The following is a 24,687-nucleotide window of genomic DNA, read 5'->3' on the forward strand; positions in this document are numbered from 1 at the left end:
ACATACATGCAGGCAAAACACCAATGCACATGAAGTAAAAATAAACAAACAAAAATGTATTTTAAAAAAAAAAAGCGTGTACTTTAGCCAGCTGTGGAGGCACACACCTTCAATTGAGCTAACCTAATCTTAACCCTAACCCAAAACTCTTGGAAGGCAGAGGCACTGATTTCTGAGTTCAAGGCCAGCCACACTACAGACAAGTTTCAGGACAGTCAAGGCTACATAGAAAAACCTTATCTCAAAAAACAAAAGAAGGGGGGAAAATACACTCTAGTAACAAGAGAATCCTGTGAGGAAATAAAGTAGACCCTGAATAATCTAAACCATTAGCTGTGGATATGAAGATGACCAAACCAAACCTTAAAAGCCTCTGCTCTAAGAGGCACATCAGAGCCAGGAGTGGTTGTTCTCACCTATAGTCCCAACAGCTAGAAGGCTGAGTTGGAAGAAGAGCTGTGAGTTCAAGGCCAGTCTGAACTACATAGTTCCAGGCCAGCACAGGCTACAATGTGAGACCATGCCTCAAACTTTAAAACTGGGTGTGGGGGGGAGGGGAGGGAGATCTCTAGGATCAAGTCCTTGTACACAAGCAAAAATGAGGAGAATCTGTTCCTTTCTTTTCTTTTTTTTTTTTTTTTTTTTTTGGTTCTTTTTTTCGGAGCTGGGAACCGAACCCAGGGCCTTGCGCTTCCTAGGTCTACAGCTGAGCTAAATCCCCAACCCCGAATCTGTTCCTTTCAAAACAACTTTTTCGCTCAGAAGTTGAAAATTGAAAGGAAGCCCTAATGTAAACAATGATGTGGTCTGTTAAAGACAGGTCAATGGAGGTTCATCAATATTAATGCTAACAAATGTTCCACTTACTTGGAGATATTAATAGGGCACAGGGTACAGGAATCTCTAGGTGTGCTATGAGCTTAAAATGTCTTTAAAAGTCTATTTAAAAACTTAAAGGTAGGCTGGAGAGATGTCTCGGTGGCTAAAAGCACTGAATTCTTTTCCAGAGGACCTGGGTTCCATTCTCTTTAACTACATGGTGGGTGACAACTGTCTATAACCCCAGTTCCTGAGGACTGATGCCTCCTCTGGCCTCTGTGGCTACCCTAGAACACATATAACGCACACATAAGCAATCAGACAAAACACTAATGCACATGAAATAAAAATAAATCTTTTTTTAAAAAAATGATAGGGTAAGATTTTAAATTTATCCTGCTTTTCCAATTGGAACTATATTTTAGGTAACTAAACAGCCTTAGCTACCAATAGCAGACTTTTCTTTTATAGAAAGCCATCTGCTAATAATTATAGAAATAATAAAATATTTTCAAAGTAGCCATTTTATAACGCTAATTAGTGGCTCAGGAAGGGTTTGAAAAAAAATGTAGGATCACTGTTGCAAGATAACTGATGACACTATGAACCCTGAGATTATGTTGTTTACTGGGAAAACCTGTTTCTAACCGTGGTGTAGCTCAGCCCTAGCTTTAATCCAAGAGCTTTCTGCTGATTGTAAACAGAATCACATAAAGTCAACCATAGGTCAAGAGGCAAGCAACCAGTTGCCAGGGAATGAACATAGGAAGAACCATGGAGAGTGGGAAAAAATCAGGAGGACAGATAAAAGATGCAGAGGAAGGAAGAAAGGAAGGACATTCAGTGTGAGGGTTTTGAGACAGCCCGGAGAGCTTCCTTTTCCTTTTGCAATGTTAGATGAGGAGGAAGGTCAGCTGGGCGCTTTCTCTGCCTCTCTGAGCTACCAGGTTTTCACCCCAGCATCTGGCCCTTCAGTCTTTATTGGTTAAATCAAACAACTGAGATTCTGTTATCAAACATAGTGGAAGCTTGGTGCTAGGCTCATGGCTGCAGAACAGCACTCAGAAGTCTAAGGTACTGAGATTCATGAGCCCAGGAGTTCAAGCCTCACCTGGGGAATGCAGTGAAATCCCAACTCCAGCAATAACAAAGCTCTGAGGATGAGGCTCTGTGGTAGAGACCTGCCTGGCTGACTTAAGACAGTGGTTGACCCTAGCATGGCAAAGAGAAAACAAAAAAACAAACAGAGAAGCAGCACCATTTACTTTCTAATGCATTATAATACAAAACATCCATCATGGCAGACTCATAATGAAATGTTCTATCTGAATCTAATCAAACCTAGACTCTTGGCTACTCAGGAGGCTGAGCTGAGAATATTTAAGCCCAGGAGTTTGATTCTAGCCTGGGTAATAGTGTGAGATCATCTCTTAAAGAGGAAAAACAAGTTTTGGAAAATACAAATTCAGGACTCACTGTCAGAGAAAACAAGCCAACATACACAAACCCAAGTATAAGGCTCATGCTGCCAACAGGCCTGGCCTCTTCAACTAAGCCAATGTCTTACACTGAGAGAAAAACTAAAAGACACACATTGTTATATGATTAAGAAAAGGAGGGGTTGGGGATTTAGCTCAGTGGTAGAGCGCTTGCCTAGGAGGCGCAAGGCCCTGGGTTCAATCCCCAGCTCCGAAAAAAAGAACAAAAAAAAAAAAAAAAAAAAAAAAGAAAAGGAAACAAAGACTGAGAGACACAGCAATCAAACGCAATGCCTGGTTCTTGGTTCGGTTCTAGCTGAAACATACCAGCTGCAGAAAGCATTTTGAGGACAGGTAACACTGTACCCTGTAATTTTTAAAGAGGAGAATATGGCATATATAATAAATTAGGAATAAAAGTTTAAAGTGAGGCCCAGAGCACTCAAGAAAAACAAAAGGTTACCGTGAGGTATAATGTATAATTTCAAGTCTGGCTGAAATGCCAGGGTTTCTGTTGTTTCAAGACAGGGTTTCAACTATGGTCGTCCTGGCTGGCCTGGAACCTAATAAACCAGGCTGGCCTTGAACTCAAGCAATTCAATTCACCTTGACTCTGACTCCTGAGTACTGGCACTGAAGGTGTGCACCAACACACCTAACTGAAATGTCAGGCTTTTATTTTGTTTCATGCATGTTATAGCATATACCAATACCTTCTCCTTTTTTTTTTTTTTGATTGTCCTAGAACTTCCTCTGTTGATTAGGCTGGCCTCGAACTTATAGGGATCCCCATGACTCTACCTCATGACTGCTGAGATTAAAGATCTGTGCCACCATTACCACCCAGAGTCAGTTTTAATTTAATATAAAGAACTTACAAAAAAAGGAGAGCTACATTGTGGAGACACAAATGCTTCTATTTTCCTATGTGTTTAAAGATTCTAAAGAGGAAGAGAAAATAGTCTACCTTTTAAGGAGGGGCTAAGAATAATTGTGGAATAAGGAAGTGAAACAAAACCTCAAGTTAACATTAATGAGGACTTTTTCCAGATATAGTTTTTTTTTTTTTTTAAACCACTACTATATATATTGACTGCTTGCTTCACTGTGAAATACTATGAAATAATGAGATGTGCTAAAGTCACTAGCACTCCACTGGGTCACTATATCCTTTTGGCTGACGTTGGAACGTAATGGGGAGAGGGAGGCAAATAAGGGGAAACCTTCAATTCTTGGAGTTTTTTAAAACAAGGCAAACAAATACATTCATTTATAGTTATTCACTGTGGGGAGGCATGATTGTGGCCCAAGATGATGTCAAAGGACAACTGTAGGAACTGATTCTGTCCTTCTAACATGTGGTACCCAGGGATTGAACTCAAGTTGTCCAGCTCTCTGAATCATCTTCTAGCTCCTCTCTGAGGCTTTTAGAGAGGGTGGAAACAACAAATCAGGTTGTTGAAGGTAATATGAAGATGTATAAACAAAGTGATCATAAAGACTGGCCTCTTGCCAGGCATGGTGGCTCGTGTTGATCCCTGAGCTTGGATGAGGCAGAAGGATCATCATGAATTTAGATCACCCTAGGGTTCACACCCGATCAGCTCCCTCGAGCTATATAATGAGCACACCTTTAACCCCAGCATTCTGAACACAGAAGCAGGCCGACCTCTTGTTAGTTTGAAGCCATCCTGGCCAGCCAGGGTTACATAGTGAGACTTTGTCTCAAAACAGAAAAAGAAAAATAAGATTAGCATTGTATAATTCAGAGAATGAAGGACTAAATATTTTAAATGCATTCACTTACGTGTTTCGGCTTCACTTCTAAGACTTGAGTTTTTAACCAGGTTTCAACTTCTTCAATTTTCTTTTTATGGACAGCAAGCTCATGCTAAGATAAAAACTTGAGGTTAAAAACATTTCAAAACACTTTTAGCCTGTTAGCAGCTTTTCATATGAATGTTTTAGTGAACAAAAAAAGTTACAAGGCGGGTTGAAGAGATAGTTCAACAGTTAAAAGCACTTGCTGCTCTTCCAGAGGACCTGGTTGATTCCCTGTAACTACATGGTGATCCACAGTCATCTTTAACTCTAGTTCCAGAGGATTCAATACTCTCCACCTCTGTGTGGACCAGCACACAAGTGGTATACATGCAGACAAAACACTCACACATAAATGAATAAATTAAAAAATGTTTGTAAAACAGTAATGTTCTATGTTGTAATAGAGCCTTTCAAATATATCTATGCTTCTTTACTAAACTTTTATGCTTATTTCTATTTTATACTTTATTATATTTTTATGCTTATTAATTTGCTTTGAGGAAGTTGCCAACAACTTGTAGAAGTCTGTTCTTTCCTCCATCATGTACCTGCCTGGACTCTTAGCCATCTCATCAGCTCAATTTTCTTATATTATTCATTTTATAAGAATTGGTGTTTTGCCCACATTTGTATGTCAATGCAATAGGCCAGGTACACTCAGAGGCCATCAGGTCCTCTGGAACTGTAATTACAGAGGTTGTAAGCTGTCCTGTGGGTGCTCAGAATGGCACCTGGGTCATCTGGAAAAGCAGCCAGTGCTCTTAACTGCTGAGGCATCTCCCCAGCCCCTTAGTTTTTATACGATTATGGAAAAACCCTATTCTCATGCTGATACACTGCATGGTAATTTTTTGGTACTTCTGTTTATCATGAAACTTCTAAAAAAAAAAAACCTAGCAATATATTTTGGGAAAGAAACAGAAAGGGTACTACATTTGTAAATGTAGTCTAGGGTAAAGACAGAAAAAAGAAGCTACAACTACAGAATAACTTGGTAGTGTCACAGCCTTTACACATAAAAAGGATAAAACAGTGGTTTTTCTTCTCTACTACATTTTACTTACTTATTCTGTGACTGGGTCTCTCTATATAGCCCTGGCTTTCCTGGGCTTGCTATGTAGTTAAGGCTGGCCTTGAATTCACTAGGTTGACCAACCTCCTCAGTGATGGGATTAAATATGGGGGCTACCATGCCAAGCTAAAAAGATTCTTAAAAATAAGACTCTGAAAATGTCCTCTTTGTTATCCAAGCTCATCCATCCTAAACTGCAGACACGTTTGTAGTCAGTGCACACCTGAGTTTCTGGTTTATACTTATCCACCCATGGCTCATCGTCAGACAGATATTCTTTTGACGTTTCTAGACCATTAGTCTGTTCTAAAGGCAGCCTTCCTCTTTTCCTAGCAGACAATCTGTTACTTTCTAATGTGGAGGGCAAGTATTTTCTTCTGTGACTGGAGTTATTCAAACTTAGAGATGAAACGGTGATGGTGGTGACAGCAGTGTTCGCTGAAAAGTCATCAAATGCCGGATCTACCCAGTCTGTTACCTGAGAAGAAACGAAACTACAATTACTACAGTTTTTACATCTATTCCCTCTACAACTGAACTACTTCAGATTCTGACTGTAGCCCTTAAAGTTCTGCAAATTATCTATCTGCCTGAGACAGGGTCCTGCTCACATGTGGTCCACACATGGACATGCAGCCAAAACAGCCATGTGCATAAAATAAGACAATTAAAATATAAATATTAAAAGTGCTTAATTTAAGAAGCAGAAAGAGCAAGATACAGCTAAGCAGTACAGCACTACCTATTAATGCCCAAAGGCCTGGCTCAATCCTCCTACATGGAAAAAGCAATGCTATTTGACATTCACAAACTGGGCTAGGGATGGTGGCACATGCATGATGACTTAAGTTTGACCTTCAAGTACCCATGTAAAAATGCATGTGTGTTACATATTCATGTGATACCAAACATGAAGATTCCTGATAGCCAGCCAGTCTAGTCCAGTGTAAATCCCTATACAGTGAGAAACCCTATCTCAAAGGTAGAGAAGTGATTTGAGTAAGGCACTCACATTACAATACCTATGTGTACACACACACACACACACACACACACACACACACACACGCACACACGAATATTCACAAACTAAGAGTCATTTCATACATTCATACAGATACAATCCATATCAATTTCCTTTTTCTTTTTCTTTTTTTTTTTTTTTTTTTTTTTTTTTTTGAGACTCTGCTTCTCTGTGTAGCCCTGGCTATCCAGGAACATACTCTGTAGACTAGGTTAGCCTCAAACTCAGCGACTCTGCCTCTACCTCTGACTAAAGGCATGTGCCACCACACCCCAAAAGTCTTTATCTTAAGACTTTGTAAAAATACAGGTGAAGAATCCTGATGCTCAACCTGGTGGTTATGGCTGCACTGAATTTCTTTTTAATGCATGGGTAAGTGAGACAGGCTTTCTGGGGAAGGTTTTTCACGGAGCTATCTAGGACAAGAATATTGGGGCCATCAGAACAAGGAAGTCCATAGAAACTGCTCCCTCACCACAGCTCCCTCTATCACTTTTTCTTTAAAAACCTTGGTAAAAGCTGGGTGGTACTGGTGGTACACGCCTTTATTCCCAGTGTCTGGGAGGGAGAGGCAGGCGGAAATCTCTGAGTTCAAGGCCAGCCTTGTCTACAAAGCAAGTTCTAGAAGAGCTAGGGCTACAGAAAAACCCTGTCTTAAAAAAAAAGAAAATGAATAAATAAAAACCTTGATAAATGCATATAAAAATGGCAAATTGAGCGATTTTAACCTAAAATAACAGTACTGAAAAGGTTTTTCAGATAATGAAATTTTCTAAACGTCTGAGCAATACCAGCTTCTAAGTCCAGTGTTTGAGAGAGAAACAAAAGAGGACAGCAGTAGGTTCAAGGATAGCCAGGTTTACAATAGGTTTACCTGCCTAAAAAAACTTAAAATCAAACAAACAAAAGTTTAAATATGGATTTTTTTTTTTAAAATGTGCATTGGTGGGGTTGGGGATTTAGCTCAGTGGTAGAGCACTTGCCTAGCAAGCGCAAGGCCCTGGGTTTGGTCCCCAGCTCCGAAAAAAAAAAGAAGAAAAAAATGTGCATTGGTGTTTTGCCTGCATGCATGTCTGCATGAGGTACATGAGGGTGTCAGACCCACTGGAACTGGACTTACAGACAGTTTAAGTTGTCACGTGGATGCTGGGAATTGAACCCCAGTCCTCTGGGAAGAGCTCTTAACTGCTGAGTCATCTCAGCACCCCAAAAGTGGATTTTAATACTCTACTATAAATCTAGAAAAATCTAACACGTCACCTGGCTTTCGAAATGTCCTTCCTGACTAAGGAGGAAGAAGCAAGAATACACTTTCTTTAAGGGTCCTCTGCTCAGGTTAGCAACATGGTCTAGCAGCAGAAGGCTCACTGGCATCCCTAGGCCCTAGCTTCAGTCTTTGAAGTGGGAGAGGAAGAGGGATATATATTAGCAAAGGAGGGGACTTAATTACTGTTGTGAACTCCTTGTTAGATAATGTTCCTCTCAGAGATAGACAATAAAACTGGAAGTGAAAATAAGGATTATGGGAAGAAATGTGGGCTGGTAACTATCAATCTAGTTTACATTTCACCCTTTAGTCAAAGGGTCAGAAATATGAGAAGTAGAAGAAAAACGATGAACAGGAAAAAAAAAAATGCTGTCATAGCCACCTGATTCATTTCTTTTCTTTGTCAAAGAATTGGCAATGTTAACTATAATTATTTTCTTTCTGTTATATTTAAAAGTGCATGAAAATGATCTAATACTAAACTTTCTGAAGACAATTTCGATTTGTATGTTTTTATACATTTTGTAGTTTTCTTACTTCTATCTACCATGAGAAAGAAAAATAGCAACGTTATATAATTTACATGAAATCAGAAAAAAAAAGAGTTCCCCTTGGGGAAACAGCTCCCAGAGTTTTTGCATGCGTCTGGACGCCCCCGAAATTCCTATCTTGTGAAAAATGACAACCTGAATGTCAGGGAGAGCCTGGTGCTAAGCTAATCAACAACCACATACAGATTGTTTCAAGAGTGTTTACTCTTGGGGGCTGGAGAGATGGCTCAGCGGTTAAGAGCATCCGACTGCTCTTCCAGAGGTCCTGAGTTCAATTCCCAGCAACCACATGGTGGCTCACAACCATCTATAAAGAGATCCAATGCCCTCTTCTGGTGTATCTGAAGACAGCTACAGTGTACTTATATATATAATAAAATGAATAAATCTTTAAAAAAAAAAAAAGAGTGTTTACTCTTTGTAACTGGGATTCTTTTTTTCAAATCTGGGCATAGTGGTTCGAGCCCTTAATCCCAGCACTTGGGAGGCAGAGGCCAGCCTCCCAAGTGAGTTCCAAGATATCCAGGTCTACAAAGAGAAACTCGGTTTTGAAAAATTAAAAATAAAATAGGAAGGAAGGTAGGAAAGAAGGAAGGAAGGAAAAAAGGTGGCTTTTCAATGGTCGTGGTTACAGCTGTTTTTCGGCTTACCAGACTTCAGATCACTAACTGCAGCACACGCTGGACCATCACTACTTTGACAGGCATAAAGCACTGAGAACAAACTTTTGTGGTTCTCTTTAGGCAACTACTACATGCCATTCTATGTATGTCATACCTTTGTAGAAGACACCTTTGGTCTAAGGAAAGTTTCTGACATTATAAACTTTAACAGTTCCCATCAGTAGCATACAATTTAGAGTATATTGAAGTATAATTCACCTTGGTGGAAAAAAGAAAAACATCACAAATTAGGAAAAACAATAAATACAGGATTAATACTGATCAATATCAAAATACAAAATCAACCATGTAATGTGGACTCAAAAAAGATGTTAAAACCTTTAAGTAAATTTTAAATGATTACAATTGTATCAGATAGTCTATTTGTGGTGGGATGGTATAAGTAAAAAGGTTTTCATATAAACTCCAAAGAATGAAACAGAAAAGCCACATATTTGTGCACTTACCTTCTGTTATAAAGAAAAACTAATCCCATATAAGCATTTTTATGCCTAAATTCTTATTTCATATCACGCTGCAAAGTACAGTGTATTTACAACTTAAGAGAAAGGAAAAAACACAATGAAGTAAGACTCATCAGTCACTTCGGATAAACCGGAAGTGCACTGGTCTATTTTAGAGTTGTAGGTACACACAAGCCCACCCGCTAAAATCTTTCCCACCTAATATAACAAATGCTCTTCCCCTTATAATTTAGGATTAGGGCCTGACGTTTTAAAAGGATACAAAAACGTCTGCTTAAGAAATTATACTTGTCGAAATAAAAGATACTCAACGGTCGGGGCTCTTTGAAAACAAGACTGACAATCATCACCTTGGATAAAAAACCAACTGTCTCTGATGATAAATACCAGGCTCGTGAATTACGCTGGAGATAAACGAGAACTTCAAGACTACCCCTAGCCGATCCACCTCCACCTCATACACTGCGCAGGGGACAGGGACACATCAGTCCTAGGTGTTTGTGCAATCAACAGAGAACGGAGCTGACACATCGCACCAAGGCTTCAGGCCAGGGCTCCTCACCTACATCCTACACTAGTCCATATTGGAGGGCGGGTCCGGAGGACAGCCCAGGTAGGCGTAAAGACGAAGCGGGTCTCACGCCTCTAGGACATTAATAAGAAAAGCGGAAGCGTCGTCGTCCTTACTTTCTGGGAGCTGCGTCCCCTCGCGGGCGGAAAGATGTGAAGGAGGCCAGGCTGTAGTGTGGAAGGGTAACCGCCCAGCCCTCCCAGCTCAGCCGCAGGCTTCTAGGGCGGCCCGCCTCCTGGGGACCTTCCTTACTGCGGGCGCTTACGCGACGCACCAGAGGGGAGGGGCCGGCAGGCGAGCGAGTGACGTAGGCGTCCAGCGTACTGCCTGACCCGAAACGCAGGCCAGACTTGGCGCCGTGCTTTCCCCCCATTCGGTGGAAGTGTACCTCCCGAGGCCGGGGAGTCATTGGTGCGAGCCAAGGGGGTCCTAAGTGAGTGTGAGCACCGCGAAGGGCCTCGAGGGAACCTAGCCGCGGGCGCACGCGCCCGCCCGCCCTTTCCGGCTCCTCCCTGGAGAGCGCGTGAGCCGAAGCGCTGGCTGCGTGTGAAGGAGTACTATGAAGCTTCCGAACATCCTGCTCACCGGTTAGGGCGCGCGGCGGGACTGGGCCAGGCCGGGCCGGGGTTTGTCGAGTGCTGTGAGGTCCCGGGGGGCGCTGGGTGTTCGGCCTCGGGGCTCCTCAGGCCGCGCGGCGTGCGGTGTCGTGGTCGCGTCAGGACCCGGCGCTCGCGACCGTTGGGGGAGGGGGTAGGGGGAGCGGGGGAGGCGGAGGTTCGGTTAGCCAGACGCGCCGCGGCGACGAGAAGGAGAGCGGCGGCCGGCTCCTGCTCCGTTGCCCCGCCGCCCCGGGAGACACTTAGCCTTTGTCAATCTGGTATCTTTGCCTGGAGGACCGGCTGCTGATTCTTTGTCGCGGTCGGGCTAGGGGTTTTTTTAAATCGGGGTGCTGTGAGGCAGTTTTTAGCCGTTAGGTGATGTGGTAATGGTGGGTGCCCCAGCCCTTGGGCCTTCCTGATCGCCACCCATTTTCTTTTCTTTTTTAATGCCCCGTTTGCTTCCCAAGAGGTTTCGGTAGATGATTTTGGGATGCTTGTGGAGAGAAGTGACTAGTTAACTGTTTCTTAGTTCCGTTCGCGCCACAGGCTTTGTTGTTGTTTTAGTGTTGGGGTTTCTGAGCGTTTGTGGACGTTTGTGGTGATCTGGAGCTGATCGTGGGGGCCGGGGGAAGGTTTCGGAGCTTTAATTAGAAATATTAAGTTGTAGCATCTAGTAGCATCAAAGGCCAGTCGTACAAAAATGGGATGGATGTAGATGTCAGGTAATGAATCGTAAGGTTGTTGTCTGCCTCAGCTCTACGCACTAGCTTTTAAGGTTTCTTAGGAGGAACGTTTTACAATACCTGATTTGCATGGTCAGACAGTGTCTTGGGGGGGTTAAGATTCTGAAACCAGAAGGCTACAGAGGGACCCTGGTGATGGAAATCAGTTGATAGAGAACTTATAACTAGTAGGCAGGAAACCCTGGGTTGGATCCCCAGAACTTACATAGACTAGCTGGGGTGGCATATGTCAAAGGCCAGCCCTATGTATGGGGAAAAAAAAAGAGAGAGAGCCATATCATAAGATTGAATAGGATGAGAATGTAGAGTCGTGATTTTTACTTATAATGTTCAAATTGACTTAAGTAATTTTAAGCTTGAACATTATGCATTTGATTATCTTAAAAGGGTATTAGCTATAAAGGCAGAAAAGCAAAGAACAATGTATAGTGCCATTTATACAACAGGGTACCTATGCTGTGGATATATACAATGTGTATGTGCACACATATTTAAATGCATCCCAAGTATCCTGTAGACATACACAAACTCATAGAAAGTTGAGTAAGAAACTGGTTTACAGTAGTTCCCTCTGGGGAAGTTACTAGTGTAAATAGTAGTAATGATATTTCTCATACCTCTTATATTTTTTCCATTGAATGTTTTTAAGCTTTTGTTAATGCAGCAAATGATAATGTATCCCAAGTGCCTGATTTTTTTTTTTCTTTTTCTGGAGCTGGGGACGGAACCCAGGGCCTTGCGCTCTACCACTGAGCTAAATCCCCAACCCCCGAAGTGCCTGATTTTATGCTGGGAATTTTATATGTTGGCAGGCAGGATTGGCATCAAAATTTTTGGAGTCCTATCCCTGGAGATTAGGGTCCTGACACTAATACCCAGTAATTTCTGGAGAATTTTTTGGTTGGTTTGGTTTTGAGACAGGGTCCTGCTATGTGCCCCTGGCTGTCCTGAAACCAGCCTAGTCTGGTCTTGAAGTCACAGAGATTGACCCACCTGCCTCCACCCTTAGTGCTGGGATTAAAGGCGTGCACCACCATACCAGGCTTTCTGGGGAATTTTTATTAGTTCATGGTGTATATTCATATATGATTGCTAATTAAGAAAAATTTTATACCGTCTAAGAACTGTAAGGGCAGAAGACGGCTGACATGTAGTAAGTAGGATTTGAACAGCATTTTTCTGTGGCTTCTCTTACAGGTACACCAGGGGTTGGAAAAACCACACTAGGCAAAGAACTTGCATCAAGATCAGGCCTGAAGTACGTTAATGTGGGAGATCTAGCTCGGGAAGGTAAGCGTCTCTTTGATGTTGTATTTCTGTTTTTAAGTCAGGTATAGTAGAGTGTTAGGACTGTGAAGTGTTGCTAGAGGGTCCTGGCAATGAGTGATTATGTTCTGCTAGGGGCCTGAGAAAGAAAATCACATAATAGATAGTAGTATGACATAGTTATTTTGGACATTTTCCCTTCCCTACCCCAAAATAACTAGCATTATTGAGAATAGTAAAAATTGTGACGGTTTTGTTGGGAGACTGGATAGATAAGCTCTGAATATGAGGAAGAGGGAAAATGCTGTGGGCTCAGCAGACACAAAGGTTTGGGTGATTTTAAATGTATGAGACATTATATTGATCTCTCCAGGATAGACTACCGTGAACTCAAATAGGATATGACTATCATATTACTTTTTAAAAGTCACTTGGACAGTTGCATGCCCAGACTCACTGCATGTAGTCTAAAGTGTTATTTTTTACTTATTTACCCCTTTTTTCCCCTAATCTTTTATTATTTAACTTATTTGTGTCATCCTTTTTATATCCACATTTCAGAGAAGGAATTTCATATTTAAGCAAAGGGAAGTTTAAATATGCTTAATTAAAGAAAAAGATGGATGTTTTATATTTTAAATATATTTTTAAAAGTTTTAACACATTTGAGAATTTTAAATTCCTAACAGTTGCTACAAAAGTGACTATTTCGGTTTGATCTAATTTCCATATTTTTTTTAAATGACCTAAAGTCTGATCACCGGATATCATGGAGTCTGGCAAGATGGCGTCTCCCAAGAGCATGCCGAAAGACGCACAGATGATGGCACAAATCCTGAAGGATATGGGGATTACAGAGTATGAGCCAAGAGTTATAAATCAGATGCTGGAGTTTGCCTTCCGATATGTGACCACAATTCTAGATGATGCTAAAATTTATTCAAGCCATGCTAAGAAACCTACTGTTGATGCAGATGATGTCCGATTGGCAATCCAGTGCCGTGCTGACCAGTCTTTCACTTCTCCTCCCCCGAGAGATTTTTTATTAGATATTGCAAGGCAAAGAAATCAAACCCCTTTGCCATTGATCAAGCCATATTCAGGTCCTAGATTGCCACCTGATAGATACTGCTTAACTGCTCCAAACTATAGGCTTAAGTCTTTACAAAAAAAGGCACCTACTCCTGCAGGAAGAATAACGGTTCCAAGGTTAAGTGTTGGTTCAGTTTCTAGTAGACCTAGTACTCCCACACTAGGCACACCAACTCCACAAGCCATGTCTGTGTCAACTAAAGTAGGCACTCCAATGTCCCTCACAGGGCAGAGGTTTACAGTACAGATGCCTGCTTCTCAGTCCCCTGCTGTAAAAGCTTCCATTCCTGCAACACCAGCAGTTCAGAATGTTCTTATTAATCCATCATTAATTGGGTCCAAAAACATTCTTATTACTACTAATATGGTGTCACAAAATACAGCCAATGAGTCGGCAAACGCACTCAAAAGAAAACGTGAAGAAGAAGATGATGACGATGATGATGATGATGATGACTATGATAATTTGTAATCTAGCCTTGTCGCATGTAACTGTATTCTTGGTCTTGGATCCATTGTACTGAAATTGAAAAAGCATGTTAGCTGTTTTAAAGCTGTACTTTAGAAAGTGGTATTTAATACGTACACTTACTATACTTTTGGATTGAAATGTTCAGTTTTACTAGAACTAGTAATGGTTTTTCATCGACCTTTATGCATAAAAAATAAAATTGTCATTTATCAGTTTGATTCTTGGTACTTTGGCAGTTATGTTTTCAAAAACAATTTCCCCTCAGCTTGAAATTTTCACAGCCTTTGTCATTACATCTACTGTGCTACTACTTGCCCCAGTGTCTTTAGACTTTGAGGCAGGGTCTCATTCTCTGTAGTCCTGGGTATCCTGGAACTGTGTCAGCCCAGCTGACCAACCTTGAACTCACAGATCTCTGGGTTTGCTGGGATTAAAGGCGTTCACCACCACACCCAGCCCATTCCTAGTCTCTATCTCTGATTATCTTGCTTAGTTTGGTGAAAACAGTCTCTGCACTTCTCTCTACCTACCTCTTTTCTAGCTAATTCCCATTCTCTGCGTAGAAATGGCTTCCTCTCTAGGAGATAGCTCTGTGGGTAAAAACTCATACCCTGCAGCTACAAGGTAAAGCAGGGTGTAACCTCACTGTTGGTGAGCTTCATTTAGTAAGAAGCCCTGGCTTGAGGAAGTAGGGCTAAGAGCAATAGAGAGAGGCACCCAGTGCCCTGATCTGCACAGGTACTCACACCCACAGTTACAACGCTACTTCTAAGGCTCCATAACATCTTGAGGTCATATTAGGTACCCGTCCATTTTCTCCCCTAGCAACGCTCCAGTTTCCAAACTTACCTGCCATCTCCAGTTTATTATAAATTTCAGGGAAGGAACTCTATATATCCTGTTCACTAGTGCGTCCTTATTATCCCTTCGATAACTAGTACAGGTTCTTTGATAAAAGTTTTTGAAATGAGTATTTGGAAGTTTATATTACACCGTTTCATTAAAACATGTTTACGTGATGGAAAATATCCTTCATTGGCGCACACTTAGTCCCAGCACTGGGAAGCAGGAGCTGGTGGATCTGAGTTCAAGGCCTTCCTGGTCTACAAAGTGAGTTCCAGGAGAGCCAGGGCTACTCAGAGAAACCCTATCTTGGAGGAAGAAGAAGAAAACAAAACTGTCATATATATTTTGGAGACCAAAGATGTCTCAGCAGGTAAACAAGTGTGAAGACTCACATTTGTTTTGATCTCCACATATTCTCCAACACATACCATATACAGGCAATAATTTAAAAAAAATTAGGGTGTGCAGAGGTGGCTCAGTGGTTAGAGCTTTGACTGCTCTTCCAGAGGTCCTGAGTTCAATTCCCAGCAACCACATGGTGGCTCATAACCATCTGTAATGGGATCCGATGCCCTCTTCTGGTGTGAGCAACAGTGTGCTCACATAAAATCATCTTTTTAAAAAATTAGAACCTTCATCTCTGTGTCAAAGGAGGCTAGAGAGATGGCTCAGCAGTTAAGAGCACTGCCTGGTCTTCCTAAGGACCGGGGTTTGGGCCTGAGCACTCACACAGCTCATGGTTGTTTGTAACTCCAGCTCCAGAGGATTCATTGCCCACTTTGGCTTCTGGACACCAGGGAGTCCTCTGGTTCAGAGGTACATGGAGGCAGATATTAAACCTTTTAAAAAAAAATTTAAAACTCACAATAAATTAAATTCAAATTCTAAGGGTCAATTTTACTATATATAATTTTTAAGCAGCATATAATTTTTTAAAAATGCTTATGAGTATGGGTGTTTTGTCTGTGTGTGAAGTCTGCACCATCATGCATGCCTGGTGCCTATGAAAACCAGGAGAAAGCCTTGGATAGAGATAAAATCAATAAGAAGATAATGATTCCCACTCGTCAGACTTGTCTTGTTGAGTCCCAAACTTAGTGACAAGTCAGAGAAAGATTTGACAGGATATGCCCATACCTTAGAAAAAAAAGTGATGTCAGCAGGGCAGTAGTACGGATCTCTGAGTTTGAGGCCAGCCTGATCTATAGAGCAAGTTCTAGGACAGCCAGGGGTACACAGAGAAGCCCTGTCTTGGGAAAAAAAGAGAAACATTGTTGTCCTACCCTGCCAATTCTGAGTGGTGCTTGCTTTGTGCCATAGCAGAAAACTAATCAGGTAAAACTGGATTACAAACAAACAAAATGAAACAGCAAGACACTTGAGTGACCCAGGATATAGTCCTGAGTTCTTTTGGGTAACTGTCCACTCTTACTATGGTCACCGAGAGTCCAGTCTCTCCTTGCAATGCAGACCTGAAGTAGATGAGAAAGGTTTGTCAGGATATAAAACAAAGTGTTACAGGATATTTGATCACAGTGTGAATCTCAAGATTGTGTTATTTACTGGGAAAACAAAACTTTCTAGTTGGCTCAGCCTGTAGCACGCACCTTTAATTGCAAACAGTGAAGGTAAAGTTATTTGTAGAAGGAAGTACCCATGTTTGAAAGCAATCAAGTTGCAAAGGGACAAATCAGAAAGATGTGACATTAAGATATGGTCAACTCTCATGAGAATAGAAAAGGGAGGCTACTTGAAGAAAGAGAGCAGTATAGAAAGAGAGAAGAAAGGAGCCAGTTTCACCCAGAGAGTTTTTACAGAGACAGGATGCAGACAGAGAACAAGCTTGACACAAGTGAAGACAGACAAGCCAGAGAATGAGAAGGAGCCAGAAGATTAGAACAGACGGCCAAAGTAAGTATGAGACCAAGCAGACCCATTCAGTCAGAGGCTGAGAGAAGCAGGATCAAATCAGCTTGGAGACCGGTTTGAGCCCGAACAGCTGTGTTGAACCAGCCAGGTCATGTTCAGAAAGAACTAGGAAGGGATGAGCTTGTTCAGTACTAAGTCTCAGAGGCTGAAACATTCTAGGTTTGGATAAGATTGTATGGAGGCTAGAAGCTTCTAGGACTAGGCCTAGGTTAGCAGACAGCGGCAGTATGCCTCACACTACATTTACTCCAGGAGAAAATAAAAGTTACTTTTACAAGGGAGAAGTCATCAGCTAGGAGCTATGACAGAACACACGGGTTACCATCTTTGTGAGCTTCTAGTGTAGTTAATTCGTGTACAACTTAAGCATGATTCCTCTTAAATTCCATCTGTTGTCATTTGAATCTGACGTATTTGGGAGTTTGTTTGAGAAAAGTTCTCACTGGATCCTGAATGGCAAGATTGAAGGTGTTTACTTCATAGTTGACTGTTTTCGACTTAAAATAATAATAAAGGGGGGCTGAAGCGATGACTCAGCGGTTGGGAGCACCGGCAGCTCTTCCTGAGTTCATTCAAGTTCCAGCAACCACAAGGCACTTCACAACCATCTGTGCATTCCGATGCCCTCTTGCGGCCTATCGGGTGTGCATGCAGATAGAGCACAGTAATAGAAATAGTAATAAAGATTTGCTTTTATTATTCTTAATTGTGTGTAGGTGTCTGTATGTACTTGTGAATTCGAGTACCCACAGAGGCCAGAGGCATCTGGCCCCCTGAGGTTGGAGTTGCAGGCAGTTGTAAGCTGCCCATGTGGGTGCTGGAAACAGTTGTCCCCCGGGAGCACTCCATGCTCGTGACCAAATGCCTTCTCTTTCGCCCCATAGATTTATGTTCCATACAGGGACACTGAGTTTGTGACACTTTTAAGAGTTAGAGCCTAGGTGGCCGAGGTGCTGGGGACTCTCCTTGACAGTTACTGCTCCCCTCTACTTCCTGCTGGTCACCATGTGAAACAGTGGCAGATCCAAGCTCCCCTACCCCAGGCCCCTACTCCTCACCTTCCCTGCCTCCAAGAGGGTGGACATCTCCTGAAAGCAGGAGTCAGGTATTTTCAGTTAAGTCTCAAACCCAGGACAAATGGCTAACAGAGGTGCCTATCTAACATTATCAAAGTGGACCAGGTCTCCAGCTTCCCCCAGCATCCCTCACTCCCTACCTGGTTCAGGGTGTTCAGCTAGCCATTTGTCCTGGGTTTGAGACCTAGTGGCCCAGCAATGAGAAAGGTACCACTTCCGTACAGGACAGGGATTTAGTTCCTAAGACCGCATCCTTTGGCTGCTGCAGCTGATGGCCTCAGATGCCTTCTTTACGTGATCAGGGACGCCCTGCCCTTCCCAGCTCTCATCCTTTTCAATGTCCTGAGCACTCGGTGACGTTGGCAAGGAAAGGAAGAAACAACATCGCTGTGGATCAAGTCTTTCACACCAAGGCAACTTAAGGGGTTTTTTTAGAGTTATGTTCTGCAAACTGAGTATCCCAGGAAGACAGAAGTCTCACCGGGTGCAAGAGAGAGAAATTCTCCCTCAATTGCAACCTGTAACAAAATAGGAAATAGATAAGAATTTGACTATATATCATGCGCTTATAGTGGCCGCAGTATAATTAAGTCTAGATTGCAGTTAGAATGAGGTTGTCTGCCTTACCTACTGAAACAAAGTCTCTCCTGAAACTACCTGTGAGTTGTTGAAAGTTCTACCGTTAAATGTAATGCCCCCCTACCCCTTAATTCAGTAGGAGGGACCAAGGGCAGAGCCACGCACCTGTTGGGCAAGCATGCAACCACTGAGCTCTGTTCCCAACAGCCCTGATCTGTCGTCTTCTCTGTCCTTTGTTCTGGTTTGGAGACAGTCTTTTCTATCCCTGGCTGGCCTAAAACTTGCTTAGTACCTAAGAATGACCTTGAACTCCTGATTATCCTGAGTGCTTTGATTATAGGCATTCGATAAAATGCCTGGTTTATCAAATCCAGGGCTTCGTGCACAGTAGTCATTCAAGAGGACTGGGTAGGTGCATCTCTTGAGTTCAGTGCCAGCAAGAGATAGAGTGAGACCCTGTCTTAAAAGGGGACGGAGGTGGGGGCTGGAGAGATGGCTCAGTGGTTAAGAGCACTGTCTGCTCTTCCAGAGGTCCTGAATTCAAATCCCAGCAACCACATGGTGGTTCACAACCATCTATAATGAGATCCGATGCCCTCTTCTGGTGTGTGTGAAGACAGCTACAGTGTACTTAAAGGGGAGGATGGAGGTAACCTTTTAAGAGAAAGTGTTTGGACCAGGCTGTGTTGGTCATACCTTTAATCCAGCATTTGGTAGGCAAAGAGGCAGAGACAGACAAATCTCGGAGGTGGAGAAAAGTCTGGTTTGCAGAGTGAGTTCCAGGACAGAGAAACCCTGTCTTGAAAACCCTTCCCATCCCCATGTATTTAGGGCTAGAGAGATGGCTTAGTGGTTAAGAGTTCATCCTGCTCTTTTAGAAGGCCAGAGTTAAGCTCCTAGGAACTACCTCATGGCTTACAGCCGGCAACCCAAAGTACCAGTTACAGTTCAAGACTTCTGGCCTCAAGAATAATACACACAATTTTAAAACTAAAATATTTATTTATTTATTTATTTATTTATTTATTTATTTATTTATTTATTGTTTTGAGACAGGGTTTTTCTGTGTAGCCTTGGCTGTCCTGGAACTCACTCTGTAAACCAGGCTGGCCTTGAATTCATAGAGATGTGCCCGCCTCCCAAATGCTGGAATTAAAGGCGTGTCTCACCACCTCTGGGCAATTTTTTTTTTTTTAATGTAAAAGTTTGATATGAGTTGGGGCTTTGTGGCACATCCTGTCATCCAGAGGATGAGACCAGAGGGTTCCTAGTTCAAAGCCAGGTTGGTCTGCATCAGGTGACTAGAGCACAAACAAATTAAGTTTGAGATATGTTGCAGCCCAGGTTTCCTAATAGGTAAGATCCAGTTTTCCGTTTGGCCCTTGATGTCTGTTGACCATCCCTCATTGTATCAGTGCCCTTTCTTGATCTGAAGAAATCATCGATGGGTTTCTTCACATCTAGAGTTAAGTCAGTGAAAGCAACGTAGGAAGCACTAACTAACGAGCTCCTGTAACTCTCTTGCAGGGCACTTGTACGATGGCTATGACGAGGAGTATGGCTGCCCCATCCTAGATGAGGACAGGGTAAGTACCATGAGCCGAGGGCACACCTGCCGGGCACACGGGCAGACTCACTCCCATCTTCATGGTATTTGTGTGTGTTCGTTCCAGGTTGTGGACGAGTTAGAGCCTCAGATGACAGAGGGCGGCGTGATCGTTGATTACCACGGTTGTGATTTCTTTCCTGAACGCTGGTTCCATATAGTGTTCGTGTTGAGGACAGACAATGGTATATTGTACAAACGACTTGAAACAAGGTAAGGGGAAGAAGAAACACTGATGTTGTTCTTGAAACAAATAGATTTTATTCAGGTTCATGAGGTTGCCTGATTCTACTGTGGGAAGACTGTTTGAAAAGCTTTATTTGATCTCTGTAAGCTAAGTCTGTGGATATGGTTATACTCAGCCAGAGACATTTGTAAGGCCTAGGTAAGTACTTCCTGAGTAACAGAATACCTCAACTGAATGTTATTTTCCCCAAGACTGTGTAGTCCTGTCTTTCCTGTAACTCACTCTGTAGACCAAGCTGGCCTTGAACTCCTATCACCTGCCTCTGCCTCTGCCTCCTGAGTGATGGGAATAAAGGCATGCACCAACACTGTCCAGCTTCAACCGGAACTATCATGTTTTATCCTCTGTACAAGCCTTTCCTAGGAAAAGGACCAACCACTGGTATTCTGTGTTTAAATCCTGTCCATTCAAATTATCACCATACCAACAGTGGGAAAGCTTTTGAAAATTAACACAGTATGTGCGGGGCGTTGTGACACACACCCTCGATCCCAGCTCAAAAGGACTTCCAGGAACAAAATGCAGTCAGGCTGGTTCTTCGGGTAATAAACTGTAATAAAACTTCTTTTTGTCAAGGGCTCCAAATGGGCCTGGTGGCTTTTGACAGAGGGGTACTATGTGGTGGTCCTCTGGCCCTTAACTTGTAACTGGGTATTTAGTTGGTCTATATACTGCCTAAGCATTATGTAAGTTACTTTTATTACCTTTGAGATTGGCAATTTTATGCCAAGTTATCCAGTTGATGGGTGGTATTCCACACTTTCCTCTTGTGTGCACTGTGCACTATCTGTTTTTATCATAAATCCTTGCCGTGGGTCTTTTTAATTTCCTAGCCAAGAATCTGGCTTGAGGGGCTGGAGAGATGGCTCAGTGGTTGAGAGCACTTGACTGCTCTTCCAGAGGTCCTGAGTTCAATTCCCAGCAACCACATGGTGGCTCACAACCTTCTGTAAAGAGATCTGGTGCCCTCTTCTGGCCTGCAGTCACATATGCAGGCAGAATGCTATACATAGAATAAATAAATAAATCTTTAAAGAATCGCGTCGCTCCAAAAAAAAAAAAAAGAATCTGGCTTGAGGTAGGGACTTGTTTATTGTCCAGTTGATTGGTAATTATTTGAGCAGCTAATCAATTAGCACTTGATCTAGATAAGCCTAAATGGCAGTCTCATAATTGCCAGTTTAGCCCTCATGTCAAGAAGTCTCTCATACATGCTAGTCTGTTTCCTCTGCATGGAGCGAGTATGAGAAGGATTTCTGTGTAAATTTTGATATATCCAAAAGTGTCCAGTTTCTAGGTTGTTCCCGAAGTTATAGTTAATGCTACTGTGTTTGCTTAACCTCTCTTTGCCTTCCAGGGGTTATCACGAGAAGAAACTACAAGATAATATTCAGTGTGAGATTTTTCAAGTTCTCTATGAAGAAGCCATGGCATCTTACAAAGAAGAAATTGTGCATCAGCTGCCCAGTAACGAGCCAGAGCAGCTAGAGGACAATATCAACCAAATCTCAAAGTGGATCGAGCAGTGGGTGAAAGACCACAACCCTTAACTTAGAGGCCGGGCAGCTGGGCAGCCAGGCCACCGCAGTCCACACCTTCAGTCTCAGATCTTAGGAGGCAGCAGCCGGTCTACACAGTGAGTTCTAGGCCAGCGAGGGCTGCACAGTAAGACTCTGTTTCATAGAAAGAAGACCTGGCCCCAGTCACTCGGTCCACACAGTACAAATGCCTAAGGATGAGCAGAAGAAAACTTGGGTTGCAGCTCTAGCTGCTGCCTGGTTTCTTTTTCTCCATGAGAAAGCTTAAACAATCTCAGATATGAATATAACTTATTAAAGGTTGAAAATTGCCTTCAAATTGAATTGATAATAAATCTGATTAATGGGTACATATCTCTTAAATTTAATCACTAAAATGTAGGTGATCGCTTAAAATAAAAATGGAAAATTAAAGATACAACGTCAGTGTTACTTTTTTATTTTGAAAAAATTAGGGGGGGCCGCTGAGGTGGCTGAGTAGGCGTGAGCACCTGACTGAGCCCAGGACCTGAGTTCAGAGTCTGGGACCCACAAAGAGTGTTGGCTGTAGGGCTGGAGAGTTGATGGCTCAGTGGTTAAGAGCACTGACTGCTCTTCCAGAGGTCCTGAGTTCAATTCCCAGCAACCACATGGTGGCTCACAACCATCTATAATGGGATCTGATGCCCTCTTCTGGTGTGTCTGAGGATAGCTACAGTGTACTCACATACATAAAATAAATAAATCTTTTTTTTTTTTTTTTAAAGTGTTGGCTGTAAACCCAGCACTGGGGACAGGAACAATCCCTGGGACAAGCTGGCTAACAGTTGTGGGGAGCTGAGTAAGATTCCCATGAACGAAGTCTGAGTGGATGTGTACCAGACACGAGCATAGCCACGTCATAGACCCCTTAGCCTCAGACCCATAGGAGAGCCTAATTCCCACGGCGCAGGCTCAGAGGGATCCCAAGCCTTTCTGTGGTTAACGTGGATGTTGACCATGCAGAAATGTGCCCATAACGTTCTCCCTGGGTATTTCCGGCATAGAGGCTGTTCTGAGATTAGCTAACGCTGTCTCCTTGATCCAGGTGTATACCATAAACACTGCCTCCTTTCTTGTCTGTGACAATGCCACCTCTCTGTTCAGCTGTGTGCAGGAGCCTACCTTCAACAGAGTGAGCTACAGGGTGCTGAGGCTTTCCATCACAGGGCCCAGTCCACCGGATACCCCGCTTTTCCGTCTGTCTGTCTTCATCCCCTTGCCACTCCTAGTCAGATCTGTCCCTGGAGCTGACGCTTGTTCCATATACAGAATTTATTTGGTATAAATGTCACACTAGCCTTCTAGCCCACCTCTCTCCCCAGGTCACCTCCCTCTAGGAAATAACGTTACCGGTTTCTCGTATATTTCAGAGATTTGATGCTTATAAAACATGTGTATATATTCTTAAAAAAAAAAAAAACTACGACTGAGAAAATAGCTATCAGTTTGCAAGGACAAGAGTTCGATTCTCAGAACCTTTTTAAGAACATGGGTTTGGTGGCCTGCACTTCCTTGTAACCTGAGTGCAGAAGAGGTGAGACAGGTGGCTGACTCACTAGGGCTCTGGGCTAGCCTAGCCTACCTCATGAGTTCCAGGCTAAAGTCTTAAAAATAAGGTGACTTATTTTTAAAATATTTTATGTCTTATTTTTAAATGTCTTATTATTTTAAAAATAAGATGTAAGGTGCCTGAGTAACAGTCTCCAAGGTTGTCCTCTGACCTCCCTGTGCACACACATATTGTGTATTTTAATTTATGTGAGGACTGTATTATCTCAGAAAATACAGACTTCTCAATTTTATTTTTCAGATAAATTTTTACCATCTTAAAATTCAGATTTAATAGCCCAGCGTTGTTGGCAGATGCTTTTAATCCTAGCACTAGGGGGCAGATGCAGATGAGTCTCTGAATTTGAGGCCAGCCTGGTTTACAAAACAAGTCCCAGGGCAGCCAGGATAGAGAAATCCTGTCACGGAAGAAAAGAAAATCTGATTTAAATTTTGGTGACTTAAATGTACAGTCGAGAGATGTGCCTCAGTGATGGCAAATGTTTAGATGTACAAAGCCTGGCTTAGCCACTCTTGCATTGCTGTGAGAAGACATTGTGACCAAAGCAACTAGCAAAGAAACCATCCAGTTGGAGGCTCGCTTACTGTTTTTCCAGAGTCCATTACCGTCACGGTGTGGGTACAGCGCTGGAACAGCAGCTAAGAGCTTACTAAGATCCACCACGAGCTGAAGAGAGATACTGGTCTTGGTTTGGACTTTTGAAACCTCGAAGTCCACCTCCTCCAACAATGTCACACCTCCCAATCGTTCCCAAACCTAGTAGTTCCACCAACCAGGGACTAAGCATTCGAAGATAGGAACTTGTAGGAGCCTTTCTCATCCAAAGCATCCCAAGGGCACTGCATATGAGGAACAGATGAAGCTCACATGTGTTCAAAGAGTTGTGTGTGGCGTATTTGTAGAACAGAGGCATGAAAGTACACGTGTGCACATGTTAAAGGAGGCTAGCAGTTCACACCAGCTGTCCTCTTTCCTCCCTGTCCCCTATGTTCTAGGACTCCTGATTTCTTAGTATTTTGTGTTTTTTTTTCTTTAAGATTTATTTATTATATATAAGTACATTGTCACTCTCTTCAGATACACCAGAAGAGGGCATCAGATCTCATTACAGATGGTTGTGAGCCACCATGTGGTTGCTGGGATTTGAACTCAGGACGTGGAAAAGCAGTCAGTGCTCTTAACCACTGAACCATCTCTCCAGCCCGATTTCTTAGTTTTGAGTTAATCAATTTTCTGGTGAACATGTTTGCAGGTTTTTACTATCACAAACACATGAGTGATAACATAAATTACTATGCTGGGCAGTCTTAAACACGTTTGCTTTTTAATGAGCCCTAAATTCACCCAGCT

General features: G+C 42.5%; 3 protein-coding genes across 6 annotated transcripts in view; 2 read left to right on the plus strand and 1 right to left on the minus strand.

The window, feature by feature from the left end:
• The window catches only part of Rad17 (RAD17 checkpoint clamp loader component), a 30,452-nt gene extending 19,959 nt beyond the window's left edge, over nucleotides 1-10,493 (minus strand). For 2 of the 3 annotated variants that reach the window (XM_087621658.1, XM_087621661.1), the window contains exons 1-4: nucleotides 10,339-10,493; nucleotides 8,813-8,916; nucleotides 5,417-5,671; nucleotides 4,105-4,188 (exon numbers count right to left, since the gene is read on the minus strand). In XM_087621658.1, coding sequence (XP_087477784.1) covers nucleotides 4,105-4,188; nucleotides 5,417-5,671; nucleotides 8,813-8,854 — 381 coding nt within the window. In that variant the 5' untranslated portion in view covers nucleotides 8,855-8,916; nucleotides 10,339-10,493. 3 annotated transcript variants of the gene reach the window in all.
• Nucleotides 10,262-14,143, plus strand: Taf9 (TATA-box binding protein associated factor 9). Of its 2 annotated transcripts, none has more exon segments than NM_184048.2 (3): nucleotides 10,262-10,340; nucleotides 12,293-12,385; nucleotides 13,114-14,143. In NM_184048.2, a coding segment is annotated over 1 exon segment (795 nt). In that variant the 5' UTR covers nucleotides 10,262-10,340; nucleotides 12,293-12,385; nucleotides 13,114-13,130; the 3' UTR covers nucleotides 13,926-14,143.
• On the plus strand, nucleotides 10,262-22,167 carry Ak6 (adenylate kinase 6). Its single transcript, NM_001012463.3, is given in 5 exon segments — nucleotides 10,262-10,340; nucleotides 12,293-12,385; nucleotides 19,883-19,941; nucleotides 20,029-20,174; nucleotides 21,566-22,167. Coding segments are annotated over 5 exon segments (519 nt in total). The 5' UTR covers nucleotides 10,262-10,312; the 3' UTR covers nucleotides 21,759-22,167.
• The last annotated feature ends 2,520 nt before the right edge of the window (nucleotides 22,168-24,687 follow it).

This window comes from Rattus norvegicus, chromosome 2, assembly GCF_021556685.1.
Source record: "Rattus norvegicus strain SHRSP/BbbUtx chromosome 2, alternate assembly SHRSP_T2T, whole genome shotgun sequence".
NCBI lineage: Eukaryota > Metazoa > Chordata > Mammalia > Rodentia > Muridae > Rattus > Rattus norvegicus.